The sequence below is a fragment of the Prionailurus bengalensis genome, chromosome D2 (assembly GCF_016509475.1).
Source record: "Prionailurus bengalensis isolate Pbe53 chromosome D2, Fcat_Pben_1.1_paternal_pri, whole genome shotgun sequence".
Lineage (NCBI taxonomy): Eukaryota > Metazoa > Chordata > Mammalia > Carnivora > Felidae > Prionailurus > Prionailurus bengalensis.
Genome location: NC_057351.1, coordinates 29857257 through 29871117, shown reverse-complemented (window position 1 = coordinate 29871117; position 13861 = coordinate 29857257). Strand labels below are relative to the sequence as shown.

Here is a 13861-nt window from a genome sequence, read left to right as displayed (position 1 = left end):
TAATAATACCCTTTGTAAGTCTCTAGATCTAGTATTAATGGGTGGAGTAGAGGTCCTGGCCTTTAAGAAGGGGCAGCTATTCTCTATCAAGCATAACAAAACTAAGCTAGAACTACTTTTCAATCTGAGAGCAGGACTGGGAATGCCAAACAACCCCTGGGTAAGGGCAAATGAGAGACATGAGAAAATGAAAGTATAGAATTCCTATCTAATCCAGGCAATTTTCTTGTGAGTTTTAGCCATGATCCAGTCCCAAGGGAGTGGTCCCCTGTTGGGTGAGTGCCCCAAGTAATAGTTCTGACCAGTCCCTTTCAGGAAGCACACAGTCAGACAGACATATCTTGGATTTTATGCTCATGGAGGGATCACACTGCGTTATTTAGGAAGAAACCTGATACAGGAGTCTTAAGGTAAGCAGCCTTCCTAATGACATGTATGGCCTTCCTGTGCCTGAGGAGAATACAAGTTTTAACAGGTAAAACAGGGAGAGCCTGATGTTTCTGAGCCCAACACCGTTACGGCCAAGGTACTGGGATCCAGCCAGGTGTCAGGAGTTTGTCCCTCCCCGTAGTGTCGCCATGGGCAAAAGGTTCTGTCCTGAGCATTCGGGAAAGACACGTTCCGAAAGGTTAAACTATTCAGTACATCTCCAAAAAGGAACAAGTAAGAAAGATTGGGGATAAAGATGACTTATCAAGCCACATCAAGGCACTTGGATTCATTCCATAATCCCCATATGGGCTCCCAAAACTGTGGGATCACTGAGCTCAGTCAGGAAGGAATTCTTGAGATGTTTACAAAGCAACTTAGTAAGTTTAAGCAGCACAGGGACGGGGCCCTGGGCAGGAGCTGCACTTTTGTTGTATGAAGCTGGTGGTTATATGCTTAGTGTTCAACAAGGAGGGAATGTACATAGGTTATAAATGTTTTCTTCAAGTTTCTACTCCTAAAATACTTTCACAAGATGTCTCTGGTGCTTATCATTCAGCTTGATATTAACTGGGTGAGATGTACAGGCAGTCATGAGACCAGAATGTAGCAACTAGCACGTATTTGATCCTTATCAAAACGATGCAGGCGAGAGGTCAGTCATCTGGGGTAATGGTGAACATTTTTCCATTCCCGTCCCTCATCAGACTCACTTTTTCCTCAAGGAGGACACCTAATTTTATAATCACTAGGAAAATAAGTTTCACTCATTTATTCAGATATTGAGTGTATTATATAATACGCACAAAGTACACCAAAACAGGACTGAGCCAAGAGGCTTAAAATCCGTAAAATTAAAAAGTCTTTTATAAAAGTGTGGCAAGCACAGTCCTGGAGGTGTGCACAGCATGTCTTGGCAACATAGCAAGGAAACATCTAGCTCTTTGACTTGGAGATGGAAATAGTGTTTGGCAAGACTGGACAGGAGAGCCTTACTATGAAGCTAGGGGAGTGCTGGCAGGGGAGCAGGCATTCTCCAGAGTCTCGAGTAACTGGAACTGTTTTACAGTATTTAAGCTTTCTCCTGCAACTGAGTCACTAAAAGATTTTTGACAGGGGACTGACATAAGAATTACGCTCATCGAAGGCCCCAAGCCTAAAATAGGATGTACATAAGGGGCACATTTTCCTCATTATGCCTTTATTTGAAACTTAAAATATGTTACATTCCAATCCAGGCTAGTATAAGCCCCTGGAGAATGCCTTTATGCAAGTTTGACAGATTCAGTTAAATATAAAAGGAATGAAATGAAAGACTTGACTGACTCACCTGGTACTTAAGACTTGAGTATTCCAACTACTTGATCCATATTGATGAAGGGGTCTGGAATATGCCACTGTGGCATAAACGTTTTGAGTAGAAGACATTGGAGTTCCTGAAATCCTCTGCCTAAAAAGCAAAGCCTCCCAAAAGAACTCAATTGTCATAAATCCCCTCTCAGGGAGCAACCAGGGAAGATTATCTCATCACTAGTGATGACATGGTTGGCATGACACCTCAAGACTTTTCTCACAAAATGATTATAGTTATGATCCTTTTTCTTTAAGTCACGTGCTTCCGCATAACTGCCCTTTCTACCCCCAACTTCTGCTATTAAGAAGTCATTTGTAAGTGTCTTTTACCCCTTTCCCCTCTCAAGATGATCTATAAGGCCCCAAATTCTAACTATCGCTTTAAATCGCATTTTTGTGAACTCCCTCATACTAAGTCCATCTTTTTTTTGCCTGTCTTTTGTCAATCAGCAGGCTCCCAAACACAGAATCCAAGAGGGTAGATGAAGTTTTTCCTCCCCAACAATTCAAAACACTGCCAGCCACTTGTTCTTTTTCTAATTATATACTTTCCCCCTTTTATGATTTCAAAATAATAAAACTCCTTTGGGAGCTACTTCTCAAGTTCAATAGAGCCTAAGTTAGAATTGGGTAAGTGTGCTAATTAAAAAAATAATTTTTTTAATGCTTATTTTTGAGAGAGTGTGTGAGCGGGGGAGGAGGAGGAGAGAGAGAGAGGGAGACAGAATCCGAAGCAGGTTCCAGGCTCTGAGCTGTCAGCACAGAGCCCGACGCAGGGCTCGAACTCACAGACCGTGAGATCATGACCTGAGCTGAAGTTGGACGCTCAACCGACTGAGCCACCCAGGTGCCCCAAAATTCTAGTTTTTCTAAAAACTGATGTGACTTTTAATTCATGATGTTCTTGCTATCAGAAATTCAAAATGATTAAGCTTTGACCCTCTTGAATTTTTTTTTTTTTAGTTCTGCTGAAAAAAAAAAAAGTTCAAAACTACAAAAAAAAATTCTTCACCAGTGATGGAAACAACTATTAACATGGTTTAGACAGTGGTTCTCAACCCTGGATAGGTTTTTCAATGCTGATATCCTGGCCCCTGAAATTCTGATTTTATTAGTTTGGGTAGGACCTGGCATGGTTATTTTAAAAATATAAAGTGATTTGAACATGCAGCCAAGGTCGAGAACCACTATAGTAGATATTGTAATTTCAGCATGGAGCCTGACACAGGACTCGATCTCACCACCCTGAGATCATGACCTGAGCTGAAATCAGGAGTCGGTCACTTAACTGACTGAGCCACCCAGTCACCCCTGTACTTTTTAAAAATTACTTAAGTAATCTCTACACCCAACACAGGGCTCCAACTCACAGCTCTGACAAGAGTCACATGCTCTACTCACTGAGCCTGCCAGGTGCCCCTGTACTTTTTACTAAAGACACAAATTTCCTTTTCAGTTTATTTCTAATTGGCCAAATTTTTACTCAGTTCACTAAATATTGATTTCAAATGTTTATTCTTCAAATTGGTTGTGCAACAAAGTCTCAAGCAAAGTGAATAAGCATCTTATTTATGACAGTGTTTTAAGCCACCTAATTAAAAGTATTATATAACTATTTGAAATTGAAACTGACAATATTTATAAAAACTTGTCACAATTATAGCTTCCTAAACCATGAGCAATTGTGGCTTCAACGATAAACCTGACAATGAGATTTGAGAATAGAACTCTTTCAATGATTCAAATAGCAAGTTCTGTATCATTTCAAATTCTTTATTATACATCATGGTTGCACAATTTGAGGCTGGTTAAATACAATTGGTTTTCAAAATTTCTTTGAATATTCCCTAATTACTACATGCAAGTGACCATGAAAATATTTGGCATTTTTAAATTTTGAAACTCTGAACAGGCACTTACATGAAGGAAAACATTACCATTCACAGAGAGCCACATTTAAAATAGATGCTCCAGCACATGGTACATGGAACCTTTTGCCAGTAAAGAAGTTGGTTACTGACCATTTTATCAACAAAGTGCCACAGTAGTAAACAGGTTTAAAGAAATGTAATTTAGGTTACTTAGCTTACTCATAAGGTAAGGTTAACTGACAAGACTTGCGCTGAAGTGTATAAAAAAATATTGGTACAAAAACCAGTGAACCCTATGTGAAAGTAGTTTCACACAGCAGGCTTCGTTTTAGTTCCTACACCCCACATTTAGTGTATCTGAGCTCAGACCCCATGCATATGAACAGATGACTGAAACCTTCTTTTTGGAGACTTCGAACTAATGACTTGAATTTAGTGTTAACAAAATTTAAACAGAGTAGGTGAAGTTTAAATCTGAGCTTGAACTAGCCAAAGTTCCAGCTTACCAAATATGAAATTGTCCAGATCTAGATAACTACATGCTTCACAGGTCCTCCTGAGTTCCCTATCCTCAAATTTTCCCCTAGCAAGGGAAGAGAATATTTGTGAAGGCAAGAATATTCTATTTGTATATATGTGGTAAAAAGATGCCTTAAATTAAAAAAAAATTCAAAGTATTTACGGAAAAATTATATAGTTCTAACAAACTTTAAAATGCCAACATAGAGTCAACTCAACATTGCAGAAAACATACAGTGGTAGCTGCTGGATGACAGAGGCAAAAATAGTTACTTAATATGGCAAAAAAGAAAGAGAAAGAGAAAGAAAAGAAAAGAAAAAGAGGAAAGAAAAGAAAGCGAAAGGAAGAAGGAAGGGAGGAAGGCGGGGGAGGGGGATAAGGGGGGGGAGAGAAATAGGAAGAAAGGGAGGAAGGGCGGACAGTAAAGAAAGGGAAGAAGGGAAGGAAGGAAGGAAGGAAGGAAGGAAGGAAGGAAGGAAGGAAGGGGAAGGAAGGAAGGGGGGAAGGAAGGAAGGAGGCAGGCAAGCAGGCTTCGGGGAGATGCCACATAATCTCTTGGGAAATAAGTTTAACATTCACACCACAGAAGGCTTCAAAGAGGATACAATTCAGGAAGCCATGGAATAGTAGACTAAGAAGCACCTATGGTGAAACACTCCATATGTCTTTCCCAAACACACATGTAGAAACATAAATGTAGTTCTCAAAAATACTGAGACACCATGTTTTAAATCTTTGCAGGATGTAAGGTCCACTCAATTTTTCTATTTTTATTTGAACACAAAATATTTAATTTTTTGCATGTAGAGAATAAGAGGTAATTATTAGCATGAAAAAGGACAAAGTATTTATAATCAACATTACGAAGAAAGCAAATTACAAATACCAGCCTACTCACGTGAAAATCTTTAATGTTTATGTTGATGCATATCTGAGTGCTTATCATCAAATCAAAGTGTGCAGTAAAGAAAAAAAGAAAAAGAAAAGAAAAAAAATGGCAGCTTAAGAAAGTTCCAGTGTTTCAAAGAAAGCGTTTTTTTTTTAATGTATATACATGAAGAAAATTTAGTTGTATCATAAAATAAATGCAGCACTGTAAGATAAAGGAAGACTATTATAAATGGAGTTTTGGCCTTTTCCCCCCTACAAGCTGCAACCATCTTTAACCTGCTGAACGTAACCTCAATGGTTATAGGAGTTTTTTGTTTTTCTTTTTTTCTCCTATTCAGTTCACATTTCAGGCTGTTCAGCAGATGCCTGGGAGTCTGGTGATTCAAATCGCTGGTGAAAGTTTGTTCTCTGTTTCCTCAATTTTTCAGGAGCTTTTCTCCATAAAATGATCTCCTAGTAAAACAAATGCAAGACATCGACAAATTAATATTCTCATATTATGCCTTAAGTTTTCACGATGGAAATAATGCCATTTCAATATTTACTATAACAAAATTAATTTTTCTCCCAACAAAAGCTGTTCTCTTTGCTGAGTGACCTACTTTCTTCCAATTCTAATCTTGGACCACCCCTTCTGCCAATCCTCCCCGCCCCCCCCACCATCAGCACCTATGCACACCACCACCCCCAATCCAGAGCACCACAGCACAAAGTTCTAGCTATTACTGCTTTAAATAATTCCTAAAATCTACCCTTTGGTTTGCTATCACTTGCCTTTATCCAAGTTCAAACCCTGTCACTTCAACCTTAGACACTTAAAAGAGCTTCTGGGTAGATGGCTCTGCCTCCAGTGCCTGAGGCCCCTTTCTAGCCCATCCTTCCAATCACGACTAGATTCGTCTAAAACACTGCTTGGATTGCACTTCAGGAGTTCTCAGCACCTCTAGGATAAACCTCCAACCAGCATTCAAGGTCCTTCTTAACCTTTATCCAACCTTTGCCAACATCACTCCCCCCACCAGCCAAAATGAGTTAACTCTCTGCTCCCAATGCACTCCAAATAAACCTGCCCTACAACTTCTATATGTTTTTCAAATACTCATTCCTCTGCCTATTTAATCTTACCCTAACCAATACATCCTGAGTCTCTTTTAAATTCCTAAAATTCAAAAAAATCCTATAATCATTTGCTTCATAAAGTCATGACAGGCTGTTTATGTTGGTTACCAAACATCCAAGTGAATGCCCAAGGGAAGCAAGGTACTTATTCCATAGGGCTACACATGCAACATTTTGGAAACTGTAAAGTTTATATAATCCATCTTGAGTTACAAATTACCTATGTTTAATTATACAGCATTACGGCAGTATCAATGCAAAAGTTTTTCTCTCTTCTAAATTATTGTCAAACTATTATTTAAGTTTTTTGTTAGTTAATTTAGGGGTATATCTAGGTGGCTCAGTCGGTTAAAAGCTGACTCTTGGTTTCGTTTCAGGTCGTAATCTCACAGTTTCTTGAGTTCAAGCCCCACATCGGGCTCTGCACTGACAGCGTGGGACAGCCTGCTTGGGATTCTCTCTCTGTCCCTCCCCTGCTCATGCTGTCTCTGCCTCTCAAAATAAATAAGTAAATAAACTATAAAAAAAATTTTAATTGACTTATATAATTTTTCTTTTTCTGCATATATGAAATGTGAGGACCTTGAAGACAAAGTATGTTTATAAAAAGTAGTTTTTGTATTCTTCACGATACTCAGCACAGAATGATTTCCTTTTTAAGTTTATTTCTTTTGAGAGAGAACGCGCATGCGCACACATGTTCAAGGTAGGGAAGGGCAGAGAGAGAGGGAGACAGAATCCCAAGCAGGCTCCATGCTGTCAGTGCAGAGCCCAACTCAGAGCTTGATCCCAAAAACTGTGAGACTACGACCTCAGCTGAATCAAGAGTCAGAGGCTTAATCGACTGACCCACCCAGCCGCCCCAGCACAGAATAATTTCTAATTTAGTTTTGAATGCTCAACTGACACTCAAGTATTTATTAATCTCATTCAGAATACAAAAGACCATTCCAATCACAATCTTCACTGAAAATTCACCAAAGGCTTGCAATTGATCTTCAAATGAGAACAAGTTTTATGATAAACATTATATATAAAAAAATTATTAGATTTGGGTCATCTCAAGTACATTTACAACAAAATGGAAACCCAGAATCCATCAAGTTAATGCAATCATTCAAAGTGATAATGGAAATCTACATTTTTTGATAAAGGAAAGATATTCAAGACACTATTCAGTGAAAAAGCAAATTAAAGAACAACACACATAATATGGTCTAAATACACATATACAAATTTGTCTGGAAAACTTTGTTGACCTTTACTTCATTCTGTTCTTTACTGCCTGACTTTTTTTTAACAAACAATAGGTATTATTTTTATAAAAAAATACAAAACCTTGGGAGTGCAAGCTTGTGCAGCCACTCTGGAAAACAGTATGGAGGTTCCTCAAAAAACTAAAAATAGAACTATCCTACGACCCAGCAATTGCACTACTAGGCATTTATCCACGGGATACAGGCGTGTTGTTTCAAAGGGACACAGGCACCCCATGTTTATAGCAGCGCTATCAACAATAGCCAAAGTATGGAAAGAGCCCAAATGTCCATCGATGGATGAATGGATAAAGAAGATGTGGTGTGTGTATATATATATATATACACACACACACACACACACACACACACACAATGGAGTATTACTTGGCAATCAAAAAGAATGAAATCTTGCCATTTGCAACTATGTGGATGGAACTGGAGGGTATTATGCTAAGTGAAATTAGTCAGAGAAAGACAAAAATCCTATGACTTCACTCATATGAGGACTTTAAGAGACAAAACAGATGAACATAAGGGAAGGGAAACAAAAATATAAAAACAGGGAGGGGGACAAAACAGAAGAGACCCATAAATATGGAGAACAAACTGAGGGTTACAGGAGGGATTCTGGGAGGGGGGAAGGGCTAAATGGGCAAGAGGCACTAAGGAATCTACTCCTGAAATCAGTGTTGCACTATATGCTAACTAATTTTGATATAAATTTTAAAAAATAAAAAATAAAACAAGTTAAAACAAAAAAAATACAAAACTTCCAAGAGAAAAATAAAAACGCTGCCAAATGATAGCCCATTCTGGTGTTCTGCAGAATGACAGGGAACAAATCTATCCCAACACTATTCCACTCACACTTGCTTTCCTAGCATATTCATAGAAACCCCCACTTGCTCAGTACTATAAAGCGTAGAAAAGTGAGTACTTTCCAGGTGTTTCTAGAACTGCCATAGAACAAAACATCAGCCTGGGTTGTGCCATACCTGCTGCTTGAAATACCTTCTGTCTTCCTCATCAACAAGGACTAGATTCAAGAAGTACCTTACTGAAAATTTTTTGTTCACATCTCTCATTGTTGGAGTTGGGTCATATCCCGCTAAAAATAATCTTATTGGAATTGATTCACCTGAAAGAAAAGCAATTTCCATTTAATTCTAAAGAAGCATTATAAACAAGACACTAACACTTTAGCTCTTCATGAGACGGCAGCATAACAGAAAACTTTAAACCAGGGTTTCTCAGACTTAGCACTACTGACATTTTGGGCCCGATTATTCCCTGTTGTGGGTGAGGTCCTGTGCACCGTAGGAGTTTAAGCATCATCCCTGGCCTCCACTCACTAGATGTCAGCAGCACTCCCCAAGTGTGGCAACCAAAAAAAACTCCGGACAACAGCAAATGTCCTAGGAGTGGGGGGGGAGGGGGGGGGGAGCAAAACTATGCAAGATGAGAACCACTGCTCTGCAGTTGGAATACTGGATTCAGATCCCAGTTCTACAACCTACTGGCTGTGGGACGTCGGCCAAGTCACTTAACCATTCTGTTTCAAGTTCCTCATCTGTGAAATGTAGAATACCAGTAATACCCATCTTGTAGAGACTTTGTAAGGACCATATGAGTTAATATATGTAAAAAGCTTAGAATGGTGCCAACAGATATGTCCTATTTTAGTAGTTTTGTTATTCTTTCATGAAGTTTACCATAATTTCTAACCACGTGTATAATTTCTTTAATACGAATTAACTAATTCATCCAAAACAACAAATGAGTTCAGAATGAGGAGTGGTCATTCATTACCAAAAAGACTACTATTCGGATTCTCAAAGTTTCTCCTTTCCTAAGGGTAACTATTTGCATATTCTGTTAAGTCCTTTTTATGTAATACTTTTCTTGTGCACATCTATTTCCTGAAAGATATATGACCTATTACTTTACATAAAAATTTGTGGCTGCTGAAATTTTACAAAATAATGTTGCATCACAGAAGTGCACACACACAGGTCTTGAAGCCAGAAAGGCCTGGGCTCTAACTCCAACTCTGCGATAATTAGCTATTGAAGGAAACCAAATTATTGCACCACAAAATCTACCTCTTGGACATAAAATTATTTTGAACTGCAGGCAATCAGCAAAAAGCAGAAAAGGCTCCCCATTTTCTGCCTAAAGGCAGGATATAAATTGTCCTTTTAATGAAGACAGAGTCTTACCAGCCCAAGGATGGCTGATAAAGAATCCACACACAAACCTTACTCCATTAGTTTCCTCCCATATATTTACCTTCCCACAGTCTACCCTAACTTTGGAAGCCTAAAACTGCTCTGCTTTCCTTTGTCTGGTCATCTCTCCAAATTTATTGTTCTTTTGAAGATGTTATATAAGCTGAAATTTTAAGCTGTTTTTTTTTTAGTTTTTTTCAGTGTTTATTTTATTTTTGAAAGAGAGAGAGAGAGAATGCAAGCAGGGGAGGGGCAGAGAGAGAGACACACACAGAATCCGAAGCAGGCTCCAGGCTCTGAGCTGTCAGCACAGAGCCCCATGCAGGGATCACGAACTCACGAACCATGAGATCATGACCTGAGCCAAAGTTGGACGCTTAACCAACTGAGCCACCCAGGCGCCCTGCCAGTGTTTTGAGCTATTTGTGTTGAGGTTTCTCCTTTATGATGTCCACTGCATCCATTAGTAAACTTTTTTTTTCCATTATTTATCTGTCTCTCTGCTAAAGGGTCCCAGCTGAAAATCTAAGATGGGTAGAGGTAAAGTTCTGCTTCCCCTACACTATATCACCTTTAACAAGTTTTTTAAAGCTCTTTGCATCTCAGCTTCATCTGTGGAATAAGGAATACCATCAGCTAATTTAAAGGAAACATTATACCATCACCTAACTTAAAGGAAACATTAGAGCACCTCAGAGTATAATGCCTCATCTACAGTTGGCACTCAGTAAATGAAAGCTACTTTTTTTAAGTAATTACTAACAGAGTGAGAAAAAAACAAAGACATAAATTTAAAATGATAAATCCTGGGGCGCCTGCCTGGCTCGGTTGGTGGAGCATGCTACTCTTGATCTTGGGGCTGGTAAGTAAGTTCAAGCCCCATGTTGGGTGTAGAGATTACTTTAAAAAATAAAAAATCTTAAAAAAATAAAATGATAAATACTGGCTTCATTATCTTGGATACTGAAGATAATAATGGAACTGCTAGTTTTCTTGGATACTATAAGGACTACAAAATCCCACAGAAAACCCCACAGAAATTAATGCTCAGCTATACTGTAACTTGTATTTAATGAGTAAAAAAAAAGACAAACTACTCTAACAGAAGACAACCAAAATATTACAAATTCAGAACTAGAGAATATATAAATGTCTCTTCTAAATACTAAATTTAAACTTAGTAAAAAAAATCAAACCTTATTTCGGACCAGGAAATATCATTACAGTCATTCAGTATCTATACGAAGATGACCTTAAAAACAGTATTTTAAGAATCGTTTTAAAAATTCACAAATACTTCTATACTAAAAATTTTCAAACTAAATACTTTCAAACTAAACTTCCATGAACACATCTGCACTACCTATCACAAAAAGTAGTACATGGAAAGTATGTTATCTTACCTTTTACTGGTGCACCATCCATTATTTCGTATTTAGCAATTGTTTCTGTTTCTGTGGTGGTACTGGGTCCTAGCACAATAATGTAAATGACATTACGTTAACTATTTCCAGAATATAATTTCCAGGCTTATAACTTCGTATTTTCCAGCTACATTATTAATTTATCTTCCCATTTTGTGAAAATGTTATTCATTCTTTTCTATTTCTCCATGTACATTTATTTAATCTACTTATCACTCAACTGAATGATTCACTCCAATCTTCCCAAACACATAGTTCAGAAAGAATATTCTTCAGAGCTCCTTCAATCATTTCTAGTATCTACCAAAATAGAAACTAACAATGCACATCAAAAATAACCACTGACATGTTAGTTTTCTCTGCAACATCCAAATTGTTTTATTTCATAACACAGAGAAAACATCAAACTGAGTACCTGATTGACATAGTTCTTTTAAATTTGGGTATTTATCTTCTAAGAGATTATTTGATCCCAGAGATTTTTAAAAAGTCAAGATACGGCAAGTGAAAAAAGTATACGAAAGCATATATTAATGATCCCATTGTTCTAAAATACCCACAATATGCAGGCTACATCTTCTGAATAATGAGTACAGATTATTTTTTATTTAAACTTTTATAGAATCAGACAATTTTTATAACCAGAAAAAGTATTTAAATAATTTCTTTTTAAACAAAAAGGAACCCAACACTTTATTTTAATATCTTTAAATCACTTAAACTTTTATTAGTAGGTGAAAATGGAGATTAAGATATCACAGATGTTTCTAATTATGACTACAATTATAAATTCTTAAAAAGTGTCGCCTAGGGGCACCTGGGTGGCTCAGGTGATTAAGCATCCGACTCTGGATTTCAGCTCAGGTCATGATCTCACAGTTCTGGGAATCGAGCCCCATGTCAGGCTCTGCGCTGACAAGCACAGAGCCTGCTTGGGGTTCTCTCTCTCTCTCCCTCTCTCTGCCCCTCCCCTTCCCGCATGCTCTCTCTCTCTCAAAATGAATAAATAAACTTACAAAACAAAGTGCTGCCTAAAATTATTTTCAGCAAAAATCCAACAAAGGAGACAAATCTATACACTAATTAAAATTAAAAAGCAGTTATAATAAATAATTCTGGGGCCACTGGTCAGCCATCTGGAAAAAACTAAAGTTGGATCCATACCTCATATCTTAAGACAAATTCCAAAGAAATTAAAAATTTAAACAAAATCCCCAGGCTATATTATTTTAGGAGAATCAAACACAGAAAATTATTTTCAGAACCTCAGTGTGAAAAAGGCCTTTCTGTGGCATAAAACCTAGAGTCTATAAAAGGAAAAACTGGTAAATCTGACTACACAAACATCAAAAATTTCTACATGGCAAAAACCATCATAAGCAAGACAAACTGGGAAAAGTTTTGCTGCTTCTAATACAGAAAAAAAAAAGCTGATTTCCCTAATATATACAGAGTTTCTACAAATCAGTAAGAGACTAATAATAATACAGATGGTGCAAAGGATATGGATAGGCAGTGTATACAGAAAAGAAATAGCTTTTACACACAGGAAAAGATGCTCACCTTCATTCAGAATGAGAAAACTAAAACTACAATGGGGAACCTTCTTCCCCTACCCATTATGTCAGCTAAAAATTTTACAATGTTGTGTTGGTAAGAACAGGAGGAAAGAGGCACTTTTCTACATTCCTTGCTGGAATGTAGAACCCCTAAAGAAGACAAACTGATAATATGTATCAAAATCACAAATGAATATACCCTCTGAAATAACAACTCAACTTTTAAGATTTTTATCTTGCACACACACTTGCACACATGTAAAATGACATTATTAAGTGAAGGAAATGACTGGAAACAACCTGTAGCAGACCAATTAAGTTCTATATATCCATAGAAAGAATACTATAAAAAAAGATGAGGAAATATTCTATCCAGTGATATGGAGAGATCTCTAAAATATACTGCTAGGCGAAAAAGCAAAGCATGTATTGTACATAAACATTTAACTAAAAGCAGGGGGAGGGTACAATATAGAGGCACTTATTGTATATGTATGAATATCTAGAAGCATTTTAAAACTTATATGACCTATGAGCTGAAGTACACAGACACTTTTTACTGTATAGTAAAACTTTTTACACTTTATTTTTGAAACGTGTGAATTTATAACCTACTAATTTTGATGCTTTTTAAAATATTTATAAAAATTAATTTCTAAAAGGCATGATTATTAAACAATACTAAGTATCAAAATTTGTATCCAATGTGTATATTTACTGTGTTTAAACAATATTTTAAGATTTTTAAATATCAACTAAAACAGGAATTTTAATTCAAATTTTTTTTTTGACTTACCAATTCCTGTGATCTCTTTTTTGATCAGTTGCAACTCCATATGTTGGATTTTTATTCTTACTAATAAAAAGTAAATTTTCCCAACAATCACATCCTTTAAATGATACCTTTGGGGAAAGAATATACCTCATTTACTAAATATCAGTTTAAAAAACAAACAAAAAGAATGAAATATGTCCTGAAAGGCTTTAGCAGACATCTTTAGGATAGTAACTATTTAAGAATACCATTTTGGGGGCACCTGGGTGGCTCAGTCGGTTGAGTGTCCAATTTCAGCTCCATGAGTTCAAGCCCCACGTCGGGCTCTGTGCTGACAGCTCAGACCCTGGAGCCTGCTTCAGATTCTGTGTCTCCCCCTTTCTCTGCCCCTCCCCTGCTCATGCTCTGTCTCTCTTCTCTCTCTCTCAAAAGT

The 13861-nt window shown here is 37.2% G+C and overlaps 1 protein-coding gene across 2 annotated transcripts in view; it reads right to left on the bottom strand.

Annotated features, from left to right (window-relative positions):
* Positions 1 to 3539: 3539 nt before the first annotated feature.
* Positions 3540 to 13861, bottom strand: part of VPS26A (VPS26, retromer complex component A) — a 34665-nt gene continuing 24343 nt past the window's right edge. For both annotated transcript variants that reach the window (XM_043596510.1, XM_043596509.1), the window contains exons 6-9: positions 13450 to 13556; positions 11074 to 11142; positions 8438 to 8580; positions 3540 to 5517 (exon numbers count right to left, since the gene is read on the bottom strand). In XM_043596510.1, the coding sequence (XP_043452445.1) occupies positions 5404 to 5517; positions 8438 to 8580; positions 11074 to 11142; positions 13450 to 13556 (433 nt within the window). In that variant the 3' untranslated portion in view covers positions 3540 to 5403. The remainder of the gene's footprint in view (positions 5518 to 8437; positions 8581 to 11073; positions 11143 to 13449; positions 13557 to 13861) is intronic.